At 38.6% G+C, this 19,966-nt stretch overlaps 1 protein-coding gene across 1 annotated transcript in view; it reads left to right on the forward strand.

Moving 5' to 3' along the window:
* Positions 1-1,036: 1,036 nt before the first annotated feature.
* LOC308677117 (long-chain fatty acid transport protein 2-like) overlaps positions 1,037-19,966 on the forward strand; it is a gene marked incomplete at its 5' end in the record, with an annotated part of 44,499 nt that continues 25,569 nt past the window's right edge. Inside the window, 5 exons of the mRNA XM_081343281.1 lie at positions 1,037-1,514; positions 5,739-5,948; positions 6,703-6,861; positions 8,795-8,919; positions 18,368-18,562. Coding sequence (XP_081199407.1) covers positions 1,037-1,514; positions 5,739-5,948; positions 6,703-6,861; positions 8,795-8,919; positions 18,368-18,562 — 1,167 coding nt within the window. The remainder of the gene's footprint in view (positions 1,515-5,738; positions 5,949-6,702; positions 6,862-8,794; positions 8,920-18,367; positions 18,563-19,966) is intronic.

A 19,966-nucleotide genomic window follows, 5' to 3' on the forward strand; every position in this document is an offset into this window, starting at 1 on the left:
CGAATGCAAGGCCGAAATGAAAACCTGCTTACAAGTACAGATAAAATAAATGGATTCCGTTCAAAGGTGCAACTCTGGCATCAACACGTGGAAAGTGGCAATCTTGAAATGTTCACACTCACCAAGCAATGGCAAGGTGTTCACACTGCTGCACTGTGTGAGATAATAGTTAAACATTTAAAAACTCTCGAGGAGAAGTTGTCATTTTATTTCTCTTCGGTCTCCACTGAATGCCTTGACTGGGTTAGGGACCCTTATAGCTCAGCATCAGTTGGTGGAAAGGACATGACTTTACAGGAGCAGGAGGAACTAACTGAACTGAGAGAAAATCGTGGTTTCAAGCTAAGATTTGCTGATCTACCTTTGGACAGTTTTTGGTTGTATACTGCCAAGGAGTTCCCCCTTCTGGCAAACAAAGCTATTTTGACATTGCTCCCATTTTCCACTACATATCTGTGTGAGATGAGCTTTTCAAGCATGATTGCTATAAAAACTAAATACAGAGAGAGACTGAGAGCTGTTGACGAAGAGCTACGTGTGTGTCTTTCTTCGATTCCAGCCAGAATATCAGCTTTGTGTTCAGCCAAACAGGCCCAGGTTGCGCACTGAATAAAGTATTTTATAATTTTTCATATTTCTGTTTACTTACTATTTCATAATAAAGTAATTATAAAATACTTTCTTTGTGTTTATTTGATTCCTATTCAAGAGAATTACTTTATATATAGTCAATATAGGCACAGAGTTAAATTTTTTAACATTTTCTAATGGTGGAGTGCCTCGTGATTTTTTTCATGAAACAAGTGTGCCTTTGCCCAAAAAAGGTTGAAAAACACTGAACTAGACAAGAATCCAAGAAAGCATTTGATGTGGGTTAAAATTTACTGCCAGGCACCCAAAGACATTCCTGCAAGGGAGGAGGAAGGGGAGGAGCAAAGTTCTCCGTTCATTGCTAAGGTATTTGTTTTCCTTCTACACAACTGCCAGTGTGTGCCTGTTGCTTTCAGAGTGCTGGATCTCTGACCAGTGTGTAGATATGCTTGACTTTTATACAGTTTTGCTGGGGATCTTGTTCCTTCTCCCTCTCCTGGCCAATATTTTTTTCCCTTATCTTTGGCTGGACCTGCGCTTCTTTTTCTCTCTCTTGTGGACAGGATACAAGTCCCAAAAGCATTTAAATCATAATCCACCATTCACCCTCTTGGACTGTTTTTTAGACAAGGTCCTGAAACATCCAGAGAAGCCTTTCATTCTCTTTGAAGATGAAATTTATTCCTATCGGGACATTGACAGACATAGCAACCAAATGGCCAGAGTGCTGAAGGACTATGTGAAGCTGAAAGAAGGGGAAACGATGGCTGTTTTCTTGAAGAATATCCCTGCCTATATCTGGATCTGGATGGGCTTGGAGAAGATTGGTTGCACCATGGCATGCATCAATTATAACATCCGATTAAAATCTTTGTTGCATGTGTTGAGAACCTGCAACGCCAAAGTGCTTCTGACAACTCCAGGTGAGCTAAACCAAACATGTTTGCTGATCATGAAATGTATATTTGCACTATGAGTCTTAGCCTGTTTGATTTCAGCTCCCTGGAGAGAAGGGAATCTCAGTGATCTTTGACCTTGTTTGCTTTAATGAGCCAGTTTGTATCGTGCACATATCTCTGACCCAGCGCTTTCATTTGTTTCATGTTAATCTTCGCAGTACTGTAAATTTGTAAAAAAAAAAGATTATATGGTACACTGATTCCAAGCTGAGGTATAGTCAAAGATCTACAGCTTAGTTTTTGCTAGTCTCAGAGGCAGAGATTCTAGAAACTGAATTCTTACAGTCCGAATTAATTCACTTTGCCTAGAATATAATCCTAAATCTCAGTTTTGTGGCAGAAAATATAGCAGATCAGGTGAAGTTTTCTCTTTTACCCTTGTATGGACTGATTTTAGGAGCTATCTGCTCACTTCCAAGTTTTGTATACAGTGTGCTGCTGCTGCTATGAATTCAAAACCTTAGTTAGCTAACAAAATATTTGGTCTTTTTTTTAAAAAAAATTGATTCAATAATTTAAAACTTGTTTTCTATCCCCTTATTTCATATTTTTTTGCTCATGGGTGAAATCCCCCAAAGCAGTGAGATTCCCGGAAAGAGGGAAGAAACAAACTATTGGGAAAGCAATTTAGAAAACATTTTTGCCTGAACAGAGAGCAAAGATATTTAAACTGAATGCCAAAAGAAAGGGGGAATGAATGTAACAGAAAGAAAAAACCCCAAAGTATATTTTCCAGTCTCATGTGAACGCACCATTACCACAATAATGACTCATTTGCTATTTGCAAGAAACTTTAGTCCAGACATGTCAAACACAAGGCCCAGGAGCCAGATCCGGCCCGCGAAGTGGTTTCATGCGGCCCACGAAGCCATCCTGGAAACAGTGAGGGAACGGCCCCCACTGCCTTGGCCCTGGCCCAGAGACCCTCCTTCTGCCAGAGACCCTCAGATCTGTCCCACTCCTGCCCAGGCCCCCATAGGCACTCTTGATGTGAATGATGTAGAGCTGGCCATGCCCAGCCAGTAGGCCATACACACTCTAGCCACGCCCACCCAGTAGGCCATGCCCACCCAGGCCATATCCACCCGGCCCCCTGAGGGCAACCGCAATGCTGATGCGGCCCACAATGAAATTGAGTTTGACACCCCTGCTTTAGTCCAAATATGTTCTGACAGCATATTTCTGCTGTGTCAAATTCTTCTCATCTCCTGCCTGAGGGGGAAACAGAGAATCTCAGGGTGATGCTTATGCAATCTTTGCATCAGTGCTCCAACTGTATAGACCCTTGCTATTGCTTCTGTTGGTTAGATGAATCAATGTATTTCTGGCAGAGCAGGGATATATCTCAAACTCTGGATGAAGCAATTTTCCTTTTTAGTCCATGATGTTTGGAAAGTTTGTGGACAAGCCAGTTTCCACCACCACTCACCTACTCCCAGGTTTCTGGACGTAGGCATATAAATGCAAGAGAGATGAAATAATTAATCTTGTTATGGTGCGTGGGGGTTGATTTTTTTGTTTTTGCTTTAATAAAAAAGTAAATTATTCTTGCAAGATGCAAAATATCCTGCTTTCTTTGACAAGTGAATGTCCCTGATGTGAGGTCCCCTGTGTCCCGTGTTCCTGATGCTTTTTCAGCAGATACTGTAACTATCATATCATATACAATTTTGTTAGAGTTAGGACTCTTCCTCATAGTCATATTAGCTTTCATTCCTTCAATTGAATCAGGAGATAAGTACACTGACATAAATGGCACTGGCCTGTTGGCTTAGCTTAGGGGTATCCATAGGCACCAACAAAATCAAATGGTGGATGTGACTAAAGAGACTGAAGTCTGATTCCTTCTTGAGGGGGTTCTTGGTGCTCTCTGAGCTCGGTTGTTTTCTTGCAGATGTTTCATTACCCAAACTAGGTAACATTATCAGTGCTAGCCAGCAGAACTGGTAGCACTGATGATGTTATCCAGTTTGGGTAATGAAGTATCTGCAAGAAAACAACCGAGCTCAGACAGCACCAAGGACACCTCATTTCAACCCTGAGTTACAAATATTCTCCTTTATTGGTACCACATATGGGCATTAAACACTTCAGAAAGCACACAGATGGGGGGAAATTGCCTGCAGGCACATTTCCATTACTACTAATGATGATGTTATCCAGTTTAGGTAATAAAATGTCTGCAAGAAAACAACCAAGTTCAGAGAGCACCCAAGACCCCTCATCTGAACCCTGAGCTACAAATATTTTCCTTTGCTGATTCCTTCTTACACCCAATGAATGCATGTTTAAAAAAGGACAGAGGTTTGATCATTCCATCACACCCATTATTTCAATGTTGTGGGTACCCTCTGCAGAGGCCTATCTCTGACTCAGTGATAAGGCAGGCAACTGGTGCTGTCCTTCACACCTGAATCTGGAATAATCCAGATTATTGGACAATTAGTCAATCCCCTTACCTGCATTTCCTTCCATCCCACATGACCTGCCAGTGGGGGGAAAAAACAACCAAAATCTTTTGACAAAGTTATTTGAGCGTTCTTCAAAGACTTTGGACCAATACTGTGGGTTCCTCTCAACTTTCTCCCTTAGCATTATCTGAAATGCTTTCCTACATGGGCAGCTTTGACATGGTCCAAAGCAAATGTCAGAGCCCCCTGGCTCAAAAAAGTGTCTTCACAAGGCTTTGGGTGAGCAGTTTGCAGTAAGCAGCTAGTACCTTCTCTACAGATTGTGCTCACCTTCTTTGGTAAGCACTGTAAACAGGGCTTTTCAACCAGTGGTACGGGTACCACCTGTGGTACAATGGCACCTAGCAGGTGGTACGTGACCATCCTAGAAAAGTGATAGTGGGGGAGCAGAATGAGCTGAACTGGTGGCAACATCTGAGTACAGCAGTCGCCTAGCAATGTGTCAAAAACTTGATGACCAAAAAAAAAGGAAAAAAGTGATGAAGTACAGGTAGTCCACAACTTACAACAGTTCGCTTAGTGACTGTTTGAAGTTACAATGGTGCTGAAAAAAAGTTCCCCCCAAGCCACAGCCGAGCAAGACATCTGCCTGCCTACCCGGCGGAGCTCTTCCTCCTGTCTGAGGTTTTCATTGTTGTGAGCATTTCTGTTGAGGATTGGCAGTGGGGGTGGTGTGGTGTGTGTGTATTTGGTTTTTATCTCCCCCCTCTGCTGGGTGGTTGCAGCAGGTTTTGGTCATTTCACATGATCCTGGGACACTGTGACTATCATAAATATGAATCAGTTGCCAAGCATCTGAATGTAAATCACAAGACCCTGGAGATGCTGCAACATTCCAGCTGATCAGTGCTTCTTCTGGGCTCAGCATAGTACCAGGATCAGTGCCGAGCTCCAGCTAGAGACTGGCGCTTTGCTGAGCCCTGACAGCCCTGAAGTTCCAGCCATCTCTTGCTCAGGCTTGTGTGGTGCTGCCAAGTTCAGCTCATTCCCCTCTCCCGCTACCACTTTCTAGGATGGTCGCATACCACCTGTTAGGTGCCAATGTACCACAGGTGGTACTTGTACCACTGGTTGAAAAGCCCTGTCTTAGAATTATCTATGAATCAAATACTGGGAACCTCTTTGCAATTAGACTGACCAGAGATTATGGATTTACTGAAATGGTGGAATTACATTTGTACAATACTGCTACATAATCCCAATGTTGTAAAAAAAAATAAAAGGTAATGTGCTTCCATAAATGTAGAATGGAAATAGGGAATAAACATTCCTGCAGTTGAGAAAGTTAACTATAATTCATTGTGTTGGAATGGAAGGGCAACCAGAAATAAATAAACCAATAGAGTTGATAATGTCCTTAAAAGGTTTTCAGTCTTGATTCTAATTCAGTGAAACACTACATGAAACATATGTGAAAAAGAAGCCTGAATATCCTAACTCATAAAACTCCAAGAGTGATTCTGTCAAGAAGCAATTAGACATTTTAATATCTAGAAAGGAAATTCATAAATATTTTAATTGACTTACCTGTAACCAACAACTAAAATCAAGAATCTGCCCATGATTCATTCATGAGCTAGGAAGAAAACAGCAATCAAGCTCAACTCAAGGGGAATTTTAATTCATTATTGCTTGCCTATGTGCGGAATAATGCAACCCACAAAATAATAGGAAATAAGATTCAGTTAAAGCTCTCTACCTTCATTCTTGTTTTCAGATTTTAAAAATGTCATTGAAGATGTCCTACCTGTTTTAAAAGATGAAGGGTTACGAGTTTTCTATCTCAGTGACAATTCCCCCTCTGATGGTGTGGAAGCGCTACTTGGACAGGTTAAATTGGCCTCAGAGGAACCTGTGCCTGCTTCCTACAGAGCCAATGTAACAGCTAAATCTACATCTGTGTACATTTTTACCTCTGGGACCACAGGTAAGGAAGAACAATTTTGGAATGTACTGTATGTCTGAAGGATTAAAGAGAAAGTCTGGGAATCTCTGAATATCTCTCGATTTGAAGAGTGGCTGATGTATATTAAAGAAGAAAGAAGCAGATGTGCATTATGTCAAGTGAAAAATAGCCTCATCTTAATTGCAACCTACAGTCCAGGACTGTATCTGAAACTCTTTTTTGCAACTTTTGAAATAATTTCTACCTACTTGCTTTCTGCCATTCTGAGATAGGAAACATACAAAACCATAGTCCATGACTTCAAATAGGCTTGGTGTAATACAATTAATTAAAAATCTATCTTACAAAAAAAACTCAGAAAATATTGCAGAAAAAATCCCCCTCAAGAAAAGGTGAACCCTCCCCCAGAAAATTACAAAGCCTATCATTATCATCATCAATAGGCTGTGGCCTTGAGTTACCCACAACATGTTAAACGATAATATTTTTGTGAAGTTAATTAAAGCATTATCAAATCTACTTTCAGCTAAGCTTGACTCCTGGTGACTATATGGACTTGTACCTGTTGTTTTCTTAGCAACTTACAGAAGTAGTTTGCCAACTGTCTTCCAGCATTTTTTGGTCACATTCCAAGATTAGTTTACAGCTTGGGTGGTCTCCCATTCAATTAGTAATTAGGACAGATGCAGTTTAGCTTTTGGGGAAGAGGTCAAGATTAAATAGATGCTGCCCCATAGCTAGAGTTTTCCTTATGCTTCCTTTCTTTTCCCTTAAGGATTGCCAAAAGCTGCTATCATCAACCAAAAGAAGCTGCTCATGGTATCCAACATATTCACTTTGTGTGACATCAATGCCAATGACATCATCTACACTCCGCTGCCACTGTACCATTCAGCTGGGCTTCTTATTGGAATTGGAGGGTGCCTGGACGTTGGTATGTATCGCCTATCAGTCAGTAAATATATCAGAGCTGTGAGAGTAACAGGGCTAGGGGGAGAGAAAAGAAGAGAGTTAAAATATATCAAATGTTTGTTTAACTTTTTTTTAATGTAAGTTATTTGACCTAGAAATCTCTGGTTACTGGGTTGTCTAAACCAGGGCTTTTCAACCTTTTCATAGATTGTACCATTTTTAGGACATGACAATATTCGAGTACCACCAGTGCTTACCAAGGTGTCAAAAACTGGATGACTAAAAAAAGGGGAGTGGATTTTGGGTTTTACTGGTTAGATTCATTTGTTGTTATAGAAATGGCTAGTTTATAATATTATGGAAAAGTAAAAAGTTGAGATTCAATGTTAATGCTTCCTTCTACTGCAACAGAGGAAGTCAGAAGTCAATGCCTTTTCTTTTTCCCCTCTCCCCCTCACTGTTTTTCCCTTTTTCCTCCCCACTGTGTCCTAGTATTTGCTTCTGTATTTTTGTATTTTATTCTATAATCAAATAAAAAAGAAAAAAATACCAGTTTTAATTCCTTTGGTGGCTGTTCCTTTGCTGAATCACTTCCCCTTAACACTGACAAATGTATGATGAATTTCTCAATATTTATTAATATGCACCACTACCTTGATGATGAGGTGGCTGGTTGGCCCTGCTTCCTCCCTCTCCTCTCTCCTCAGCCTTAAGCCCCTTGCACTTTGTCTCCCTCAGCCTTCACTCGCAAAAGCTTCCAGCGCTTTCTCTCCCACAGCCTTGCTCACAAAAGCCCTTCATGCTTTCTCTCCCTTAGCGTTCGCTTGCAAAAGCCCCACACACTTTCTCTCCCTCAGCCTTCGCTCACAAAAGCCCCACATTTTCTCTCCCTCCGCCTTTGCTCGCAAAAGCCCCTCGCGTTTTCCCTCAGCCTTTGCTTCCAAAAGCCCCTCACGCTTCTCTCCCTCAGTCTTCGCTCGCAGAAGCCCCTCGTACTTTCTCTCCCTCAGCCTTCACTTGCAAAAGCTCCTGATGCTCTCTCTCTCAGCCTTCACTTGCAAAAGCCCCCCTCTCTCACACACACATTTTGCCCCCAAAACATTTCCTCTCTCTCCCTCTCCCTCTCCCTCTCTACCTCTCTCACCACTTTGCTGACAAAGCCTTTTCTCTTCTGACTCTTTCTCTGATGTCTTTTTTCCCTTCTCCCTCTTTTTTCAAAACTGCCTCCTTTTATGTCCTTTCCTGTCTCTGTCTTCCTCCTCCTCCTTTCTGTGCTGGAAGTGATGATCCTGGGGCCTTTGTCTCAGCACAGCACTCTGCAGCTCCTGAGGACTCTCTCACAGCAAGGCCTTTGCTGTGCCGCTTTAGCTAGTTCCTTCCCCCTGCTTCACTTGTCTAGGCTAGGCAGGGTTGCATACCACCGGTTGAAAAGCCCTGGTCTAAACATGGATCATGGAAAAGAAAGAAATATGGATTATTGCAAAGTCTACTCTCAGTGTAAAATTCTTAGTGCACATCATTTGACATAACTAAATATGGAATTAATAAACAAATATACTCCAAATAGGAAAAAAATAGTCAAAAACAACATCAAAAAAGGAAAGATTCCACTGACAATCCGGACCACCCCAATATGGTTTCTTCCAGAAGTATTGGGACAACAAATTCCCTGAATCTGCAAACCACATATCTAATCCCAGCATTTGGAGAAAATAGAGAAAGAAAGGGAGGGAGAGAATTTAAATATGTCAAAAAATATGCCTTCAAGAAAACACAATGAGTCATTTGTTCAAAGCAATCAATGGACAAAAATACACGTTTTGATTTTTCCAAAGTACTGTATTCTTTAGTGGCCACATTTTATTTGGAAGGAAAAAACAGCTGTCAGACCTCTTCATTCAACACTGGTTTTCTGATGAAAACAATCTTCCATTTGTTTTTTTTTCCCCCACAAGGAGCTACATGTGTTTTAGGGCCGAAGTTCTCTGTTTCAAAATTCTGGAATGACTGCAGGCGATATCATGTTTCTGTAATCCAATATGTGGGAGAAACAATGCGCTATTTATGTAATGCACCAAAGGTAATCAGAAAAGGCATATAAATACATTAATAAATGAATGAATGAATGAGTGAATGAATTTGGGGTAGGGAGATGAAGGTTGGAAAGAATAAATATGAATAATTCTGCTATTTTCCTTATATCTTGGGTATATCAGTTCATTATGCATACATAAATACTCCATGTACACATTAACTTCTGCATTCATACATTTCTGAAAACCCTGCCTTTTCTAATCTCACACTTGGAAATTAGGCTTTAACTACCTCCAATGACCTCAACAGGAATTTATTTTGAAGCCCTATTGTCTCTGTGGTTTGTTTTGAGGGAACAATATCTCAGTCTCCAAAAGCATGTTTGTTCAAAAATACCCTCCCAGCTACCTTGAGGCTTTGGCATTTCTCCCTTGATCACAATAGAGTTTATGTTAAAATAACATTGTACTTTACACCTGCATTTGTGAATGGTGGGTTTAGCATTCGGGGATAGGGGTTAGCCTTCAGAAGGGGAGGAGAACCTATGCAGCTATGAGCTTAATGGAGTATATTTACAACTTTGCCTAAGAAAATTTCTTCTTTGCTATCAGCTGCTGGTATGAAAGAAGAACTAGAGGTAGTGCTCAAATTGTGATGTAAGTCACAATGGTTGTAAAGTGGGTCACGATATGACTGGACTTGATTTTATGACCTTTTCCATTATGGTTGGTTGTTAAGCAAATGTTGTGGTCATTAAGTGAACATTGCAATTGTTAAACAAACCCATTATTTGCTTTGGAGCAGTTTTTGCAAGAAATTGGAAGTAAACACTGATTTCTGGCAAAACTATTGTAAATTGTGATCATGCAACCATGGAGTGCTGCAGACAGCCTTAAACATGAGCTGATTGCTGAGTGCCCAAAATTTAGTCATATGACCAGGAGGACAGGTCATAAGTAGCTTTGGGGGAGTCTGTGGCTCAGTGGGTTAGGACGCTGAGCTTGTCGATCAGATGGTCAGCAGTTTGGCGGGTTGAATCCCGAGTGCCGCGTAACAGAGTGAGCGCCTGTTACTCGTCCCAGCTTCTGCCAACCTAGCAGTTCGAAAGCACGTAAAAAATGCAAGTAGAAAAATAGGGACCACTACGGTGGGAAGGTAACAGCGTTCTGTGCACCTTTGGCGTCTAGTCATGCTGGCCACATTTTCCAGTCCTTTTTTTATTGAAAAGTTTTACAGTACATTTTAAACATAAATTGACCTCACCAAAAACCCACCCTTCCTGTTGTGATTCAGGGTCAGCCTGTGGGTTCGGCAGTTGGGTCGGATGACTCGGATGACTCAGATGAGGGGGAGGAGGGGGGTGTTGAAGAAGAACTTGCTGATGATGGCTTGGAGGCTCCGCAGAGCCCTCAGCCAGGCCCCTCTTACTTGGTGGAGACCCAGCTGCGTGAGCTCGACAGTGTGGATGAAGATGACCCACAGCTGGCCCTGTTCAAGGATGCCCGACGCAGGAGGCAGTCAAGTAGGAGCAAGCAGAGAAAGGCTGTGGGACTTCTCGGAAGGAGGCAAAGAGAGGCCACGCCCTGAACTCTTATAAAGGGAGTGTTTGGGGGAGGGCTGGTTTGCTGAAAGCAACCGCTCCGATAGAGGATCAAAGCTCCGGTATCTTGTTTCATGTTTTGTTTGTTTGTGTAATAAATTTGGCAGACGTATTCCAGCCTCTGCCGTTTGTACAGGGGTTGCCTTTCTGCAAGGCCGGTAGCAGGCTGGTACAGAACACTTCCCTCCACCTCCCCCCCAACTTCCCCCCACCTCCCCATAAAGCCCACCCTTCCCTCCCCCTCCCCCCCGACTTCCCAGAGCTGAATACAGGATATTGCCTCTAACAAACCTAAACTAGAGTATGCTAACTATCTATGAATACACTTAAAATCCTATCGCACTTTAACTCCCCTTAAATTGCTAAATAATAATGCATCTTATTAAATTCTAATACTCATTCATATGCTAAATGAAACTTTGTAGTTCCATATTTATTCTGAATGTAGTCAATCCATCTTCTCCATTCTGAAATGTATCTTTGTTGCGATTGATCTTTCAAATATGCTGAAATTTTTGCCATTTCTGCTAGGTTTGAAACTTTTAGAGTCCACTCTTCTATAGTAGGCAGATCCTCCTTCTTCCAATATTGCGATACCAAAAGTCTTACTGCCGTTATTAAATTCAACATCAATAATACCGAACAGAAATAACTGCGGAGAAAACCTTATCTTTTTCTGCATATTCCACCAAATTTTAATCCAAAAAACTTTAACTTTTTTGCAAGTCCACCATATATGATAGTACATTGCATCGTCACAACCGCACCTCCAACATTTAGGTTGATAATTTGGGTACATACATGCTAATTTTTGGGGATCTAAATGCCATATATAAAACATTTTATAAAAGTTATCTCTTAAATTTTGTGCTTGTGTAAATTTTACATTTCTGACCCAGATTTTTCCCCCAAGTATCCATCGTTATTGGCTCCTCAATATTCTGGGCCCATTTTATCATACAGTCTTTAACAAGTTCCGTTTCTGAATCTATTTCTATCAATGCATTATATATCCTTCTTATATGCGCTTGACTTTGATCTCTAATTTGTTTTACCAAATTTTCATTAGTTGTTGAAATACCTATTTTCCGATCTTCTTTCCAGCTAGCTTGTATCTGCCCATACTGAAACCAAGTTTGTACTATCTTTTCTTCTTTTAAAATATTGAATGGCTTTAGTTGCCATACATTCCCTTCCAATCTAAGAATTTCTTTATATGTAATCACATCATGTTTGAATCCCGAACTTATATTTTCTATTGCATGTTTAGGTATTGCCCAAATTGGTATTTTATAATTTAACTTATATTGATATATTTTCCAGACTCGCAACAGAGCATACCTTAATATATGTGACTTAAAAACATTATCCACCTTTTTATCATACAATAAATATGCATGCCAGCCATATAATAAATCACATCCCTCAATATTCAGTATTCTTCCTTCTGTTGAATTGAACCAGTTACTAATTGTCGATAAAGCCGCAGCATCATAATATAATTTAAAATTAGGCATTTTAAGACCACCTCTTTCATGTATATCTTGCATTATCTTAAGTTTTACTCTCGGTCTTTTCCCTGCCCAAATAAATTTATTAATACCTTTCTGCCATTCCTCTAAATTTGAATCTTTTTTAAGTATAGGTATCATTTGAAACAAAAATAAAATTTTTTGTAAAACATTCATTTTCACTGCTGCAATTCTTCCCAATAAAGACAATTGTAATTTTCTCCAACTGTCTAGCTTTTGTTGTGTTTTTAGCCATAACAATTCATAATTATTTTTATATAATTTCACATTTGAAGCTGAAATATATACCCCCAAATATTTAATCTTTTTAACTATTTCAAATCCTGTTAGTTTTTCTAGGAATTCCTTTTGTTCTATAGTCATATTTTTAGACAATATTTTAGTTTTTTGCCTATTTATCTTAAATCCAGAGACTTGTCCATATTGCAAAATTATCTCCATTAAATCTATAACCGATTGAGTCGGTTGACTTAATGTAATAACCAAGTCGTCCGCAAACGCTCTTAATCTATAATCTTGATGTTTTATTTTAATTCCCTTTATTTTATTTGAATCATGTATCTTAATCAGTAATATTTCCAATGTTAAAACAAACAGCAATGGTGACAACGGACATGTCTTGTACCCTGTCTTGTACCTTTTTCAATTTTGCAAGCTTCTGTTAAACTACCATTAATTATTATTTGAGCTGTTTGTTTCTGGTATATTGCCCTAATAGGTTGTAAAAACTTATCCCCAAACTCCATCTTCTCTAATACTTTTAATAAAAATTGCCAATTCAATTGATCAAACGCTTTTTCGGTGTCCAGAAAAATCAGTGCTGCGGGGACTTGATTATTTCTTTCCAAATATTCTAATAAATTTACAATATGTCTCACATTATATTTCATTTGTCTACCACTTATAAATCCTGTTTGGTCACTGTGGATCTTTCGCTGCATAACCTGCATTAATCTATTTGCTAAAATTTTTGCAAATATCTTATAATCAATATTTAAAAGCGATATTGGTCTGTAATTTTTAGATTGGGTAAGATCTTGATCTTCCTTTGGAATCAACGTTATAAAAGCTGTTTTCCAGGATGGAGGCACTTCTCCTCCAGATTGAATTGTTCTAAATAACTCCTTTAAAGGTTCCACCATTTCTTTTTTTTTATTGAAAAGTTTTACAGTACATTTTAACTTTAACAATCCCCCCCTCCCCCCACCCCTACCTAACCCTCCCTATCCCTCCCACCCATTCCCCCCTCCCCCCCGACTTCCCAGAGCTAAATACAGGGTATAAGAACAAAGAACAATCATAAGCAACCATATGCTAACAACAATAAACTATTAATTCTATCACCCTCTAGCTCATATAAAATAATTACAAGCAATATTAATATTACATATAAAAAGAAAAGAAAACAGAAAAGAAAAGGAAACTCACTCAAATGCTAAATGAAATTTCTTAGTCCCATATTTGTTCTGAATATAATCAATCCACTTTTTTCACTCCATAATATAACATTCTTGCGAATGATCTTTCAGGTAAGCCGAAATCTTTGCCATTTCCGCCAGGTCAGAAACTTTTAGAGTCCATTCTTCTATAGTCGGCAGTTCCTCCTTTTTCCAATATTGACCTATTAAAAGTCTTGCTGCTGTGATTAAGTTCAGCATCAACTTAACGTCCACCACAGTAGCTTCTGTAATTATGCCCAACAAAAACAGTTGCGGACAAAACTTTATCCTTTACTTAAAGATCTTCTGCATATTCCACCAAATTTTTATCCAAAAAGCCTTAACCTTTTTGCAGGTCCACCATATATGAAAATACGTTGCGTCTTCGCCTCCACACCTCCAACATTTAGGCTGATAATTCGGATACATACTTGCAAGCTTTTTAGGGTCTAAATGCCATCTGTAAAACATTTTATAAAAGTTCTCTCTTAAGTTTTGGGCTTGCGTGAATTTTACGTTCCTCACCCATATCTTTTCCCACGTGTCCATTGTAATAACTTCTTGAATATTCTGAGCCCATTTTATCATACAGTCTTTAACAAGTTCTGTTTCTGAATCAATTTCTATCAATGCAAGATATATCCGTTTAATATGTGCTGGACCCTGGTTTCTAATTTGCTTTATCAAATTTTCATCAGTCATTGCAAAACCAATTTTCTGATCTTCTTTCCACCTGGCCCGTAACTGAGTATATTGAAACCAAGTTTGAACAATCTTCTCATCTCGCAAGAGATTGTACGGCTTCAAACACCAGACATTTCTTTCCAAACTTAAAATCTCCTTATACGTAGTCACATCATGTTTGAAGCCAACATTTATGTTTTCTATTGCGTGTTTTGGGATTGCCCACAACGGCATCTTGTAATCTAGCTTATGTCTATACTTCTTCCAAACTCTCAACAATGCCTGTCTTAAAATATGCACTTTAAACACATTATCTACCTTCTTATCATACAACAAATATGCATGCCAGCCAAATAACAAGTCATGGCCCTCAAGATTTAATAATCTCTCTTGTGTCAAATTAATCCAATCACTTATTCCTGATAACGCAGCAGCTTTGTAATATAATTTAAGATTAGGCATTTTAAGACCACCTTTCACGAGTATCCTGCATAATCTTAAGTTTAACTCGTGGCCTTTTCCCTGCCCAGACAAATTTATTGATACCCCGTTGCCATTCTTCCAAATTAGAATCTTTTTTAAGGACCGGTATCATTTGAAATAAAAATAAAAATTTAGGCAGGACATTCATTTTCATTTCTAATTGTAGGTTTTTATAATAAATAGCTGTCAAACCATCTGTTCTGGGAGCCTTACCCACTTTTAGTTGTTTTATTGCTAAAATAATTTCTTCAGCAGTTATCAATTGATTGATCCCTTCCCTTTGCTCTTGTGTAAGTATAGGGGTATTCACTTCTTGTAGATATCTATCTATATCTAAACCTTGAATTGTATCCCTAGCATATAATTTTGAATAAAATTCTACAAAAACCTGTTTAATAATATTTTGCTGAAACATCTCTTTACCCTTATATTCTATTTTGTCTATATTACGTGATTTTTGTTTTTTCCTTAACAAATAAGCTAGCCACCTACCTGGCTTATTAGCATTGTAAAAGGTATTATGTTTAGCATATTGTAAATTAGTTGCCACTTGATCTGCCATCAGCATGTTAAGCTGCCCTCTTAACAAATTAATTGCTTCTTTCACCTTCTTGTTAGATGGGTTCAAGATAAAAGCCCTCTCTTTCATCTTTATTTCCTCCTCTAACTCCTTACGCTTATATTCCAATCTACGTCTATGTTTATTATTCAAATATATTAAAACTCCTCTCATATAAGCTTTACTTGCGTCCCAAACCATTTCAATTGGAGTACCCTTATGCATATTTATAGTAAAAAATTCTTTCATTTGTTTTTTACATTCTTCCACATTTTCCTCATATCTAAACAAATTTTCATTTAACCTCCAGGATGTCCTGTCTCCCTTCCCCTGGTCCAATTCCATCCATACTGGACTGTGGTCTGATAAAGTTCTTGGACATATCTTAATCTTCTTAACCCTAGAAAAAAAATCATTAGTAGTTAGTACAAAATCAATCCTAGAAAAAGATTGATGTCTATCAGAGAAAAAAGTAAAATCCCTTTCTTCCACGTTTCGTTCTCTCCAAACATCTCTCAATTCCAAATCGTCTTTCATATCAAAAAAAGATTTAGGCAATCTAGCATGATTTGGAGTACTTTTAAAAGGTCCTTTTTATTTTTCTGTGTGTCCAACACTCCATTCCAGTCACCCATTAAAATACACGATTTATAATCCCATTGAGTTATTTTATTGTGTAGAAGTTTGTAAAATTCTCCTTGCTGTTGATTGGGTGCATATATTCCAATTAAAACTATTTTCTTCCCTTTTATTAAAAGTTCAATTATAATATATTTTCCTTGTTTATCTGCTTCAATTAGGTTAGCTGTTAAGTCCTTCTTCACATAAATAACTACTCCGTTTTTCTTGTCTGGAGCAGATGCAGTAAATTGTATACCCAATCTGGAATTTATCAAATATTTTTGATCTGATGCAGAAATATGCGTTTCCTGCAAACATGTAACATCATTTTTAAATTGTTTTAAATACTGAAATATTTTCTTTCTCTTTTGTGGAGAGTTTAGACCATTAACATTCCATGTTAGAAACTTTGTCGCCATCTTTTGCGACTTGAAGCTTTTGGAGCGTAACTTGCAGATCCATAAGCACCTGCCTCTTTGGTCTCGCTCCTTCCACTGCTTCATTATTAGTGGATTCTTGAACTGTGATTATAGGATACTGTTTCTGTTGTTATTGTTGTTGTTCCTTTTGTCTGGTCGCAGCCTGTGTCATTCTTTGACCCTTTGGTTTTTCTAATGGTGCCAGGGGCTGCACAGTTTCCAGAGTTTGCTGTACTTCTTTTACAATCAGTGAGGTGATTTCTTCACCTTGTTGTATGCCTTCCATTTGTGCCTGTCGTGCTCCTTCTTCCTTTCCTCTTTTGAATTCTGGGGGTGGCGATGAACCTGCTTTCAGTACATTACAATGAAAATCGCGTGCCTTCAGAACTGTATTAAGACGATATCTTGTACCTGTATAATTCACCACTATCCCAGTTGGTATCTCCCATCTAAACTGGAGCTGTCATTTTTAAAATTCATCTGCCAGGAAAACAAACTCTTTCCTTTTTCTTAAAATTCTTGGTGGAATTTCTTTCAAAATTAGGATCTCTTGATCAGCCACTTTAAATCTGTTATGATAAAAAGCTTGAATGATCACATTTCTGATCGTTCTCTTTGTAAAATAAACAACCACATCTCTTGGTAATTTTCTTTGCCTAGCAATCCAGGAGTTGGCATGAAATATTTTATCTATTTCCATTATAAAGTCTTCAACTCGCCATCCCAATATAGGTGCCACAGCCTTAGCAAATATCTCTTCCAAGTTTTCTTGTGGGTTTTCTTTCAGACCTCTTATCCTCAAGGCAAACTCCATGTCCCTATATTGTATCATTACCACCTCATCATCAATTTTATCCATTTTATTCTCAGCTTTGCACATTTTAGCTTCCAGTATCAATTTGCTTTGGTTAACTTCTTCCACACATTCATCCAAACGCTCAATACAAACTGCCAACCCCTGAAAAGCCAGTAAGATATCCTCTCTTATTTCCTTATTTTTCTCATTAATGAGCTCCGCCATTTGCTCAGATTGAAGTTTTAAAGCCTCTTGTAAGTCTTTTAATGTTAATGTAGGTGGGGGTGCTGCGGGGGATGGCATCAAGGTCTGAAGTGCAGATTGTTGTTGAATTGGTGATGCCCTCCCGCTTCTAGAAACGGGAGCTCTAGGCGGTTTAGAAGCCATTTTAACACCCATTAACTTTCGTTTCTCACTTTCACTTTTCCACCCAATCCTTATGTGAAAGTCACGATTTAGCTTAGAAACCCAAGTTGCAACTTTGTTACTTCCCTTTTAATTCTCCAAATCTTTTAAATCTCTTTTATACCAGCTTCAGAAATTTTTAAAAGAGTCTTTTACAACTTTAAAGACCTACTTTCTGTCTTCCGCCTTGGTCTTTTTTTTTCCTTCCCGTTCTCATTCTGGTGCCATCTTCCTCCCTTTCTTTTAAATTAAACTTTGGAGAAGAAAAAAAAGTAGCACCCCAGAGTTAAAGATCATGTACTTGCTATTTCAAAATTCTCCTGCTCAGCTCTGCCTGCATCTGAGTAATCCAAAGTACAATCTTGAATGCAGGGATGGTTGCAGCATCCTGCTCTGTTCTAAAGCCTTAAAACAGAGGTCCCTGAGTCCGGAGTTAAATTCAGGCTTCAAGGGAGCTCTCACCCTTCGGCCCTCAGATTAATCATTCTGGGGGTCTAGGGGAGCTCCACCTCTACCTGAATGCGCACCCTCCCCTCTTCTCCCGAGGGGGGGTTCCCAAACCATGAAACAACTGATTGTCACTGTTTTCGCGGTTTAAACGGAATCAACAGGGCTGACGGTCAAAATGACTGCCATCAACGGAGCCTTGCCACCCGGAAGTCCAAGATTTTCCAGTCTTGATGTATATTCAGCAAAGATCACTGCAACCATTCCAGCCAATTTAGAATTAGGGTGTGCAATATGCATATGCAAAAAGAACACTATCACAGTTACTGAGTATTGTGCATATTTTCCCTATGCATCCTTACCTACTGTAATGTAGCAATCTAGCCAAGATATTTTAGAAATTAAAAATAATAATTTTTGACTCTTATTTAGCATAGATGATCAAGAAACTATATATTAATAAATGTTACTGAACATTATAAAGATTTGTTTGCTAACTCACTTTGCAGAAGGACAATGATCGTGATCATAGAGTGAAACTGGCCATAGGCAATGGCATGAAAAGAGAGGTCTGGAAAGAATTTCTGTGCCGATTTGGATGCCTTAAGGTTTATGAATTCTATGGAGCTACAGAAGGGAATCTTGGCTTTATTAACTACACTGGGAAAGTTGGAGCTGTAGGAAGGATTAACTTCCTCTATAAGGTAATAAAATCAAACTGGGATGTTGTAGACATTTTGATGAGGATCTGGGAAACTAATGGATGAAAACACAATTCCAGTTACCATTGTAGCACCTTCAATTTTGTATTATTGCTTGAACTTTGATTCTTATAATTCAAATTTGTTTGGACATTATAGAAATTGTTTTGTCCAGAGAAGTGATATATTACTTTTCTGAGGCTAGAGGTCTGGCCTTAAATTAGAAAATTATTTAGCAGCCAAACCCACCTTTTCACTATCTATATGATAATGAAGGTGTTGCACTGGTTGGGGAATTCTGGGAGTTGAAGTCTGCCTATCTTAAAGCTGCCAAGGTTAAGAAACATGGATCTATATTCATAAATGCTAAAAGAAGCTCTTAGTTTTAAATAGACAAAGTGTTGTGTGAAATGGCATATACTGCAGGATTCCCAGTATGGGACCATCTCACTAAATGATGAAATAGTATTGTTGAGCATTACCAGAAACTAAAGGCTGTCATATTTATATGCAACTAAATATAACTAAAATAAATATGTGCTCCTTCCTTCTGTTTGAACATTTCTCTTTTTCTAGTCATCTCAGATTTTTGGCAGGAATATCCATCCATCCATCCATCCATCCATCCATCCATCCATCCATCCATCCATCCATCCTATCTATCTATCTATCTATCTATCCATCCTATCTATCTATCTATCTATCTATCTATCTATCTATCTATCTATCTATCTATCTATCTATCTATCTATCTATCTAAAAATAAACCACCCATCTCCCTTTAAGAGGGACTCTTTAGTTAATAAGATGTTAACATGTTAGTTTAGCCTCTGTAAATGATAGTGATTTTGCAGTAGTTCAAATTCCTAAGATCCCTAGGACTGTTTCTGCAGCAGTACATCAGTTTCCAGGACTGAAGCCAAGGACATTTGGAACACAACTAAATCATTGGAATAATATATTATACCTTGTAATAATATTTACCATTTGTTTACACTGAAATGTGTTATAGGTCCTCCATAAAGACTATAACAATCCTGTAAAAGACACAATATTATTATTTCAGACAAATAGATAATGAACATGACAAAGGAAAATGAGATTTGAATCAAACACCTTGTGATTAATAGCTTGAGGTCTTTGAGATAATATTACAGATCCATCAATGATGATTTCCTATTCTGCATTCCCTTCATGGAAGATCTTTGCTTCTACTTGCTTTAGTTACATTATTTGGGGCAAATGTGATAGGAGAACTGGGACCTAGCACAATTATACCCACACCAATGAGAAGAAAATGGAGAGGGGCACCTTGTTCCATTAATGGAGTGACATTCCCATTTGGAAGAATCCCGAGGAAGGAATTAGTTTTTTAAATCCATGAACTGAATAAATATTGTTGTTCTG

Source organism: Vipera berus (genome assembly GCF_964194415.1).
Source record: "Vipera berus genome assembly, chromosome: Z".
In the NCBI taxonomy this organism is placed as follows: Eukaryota; Metazoa; Chordata; class Lepidosauria; order Squamata; family Viperidae; genus Vipera; species Vipera berus.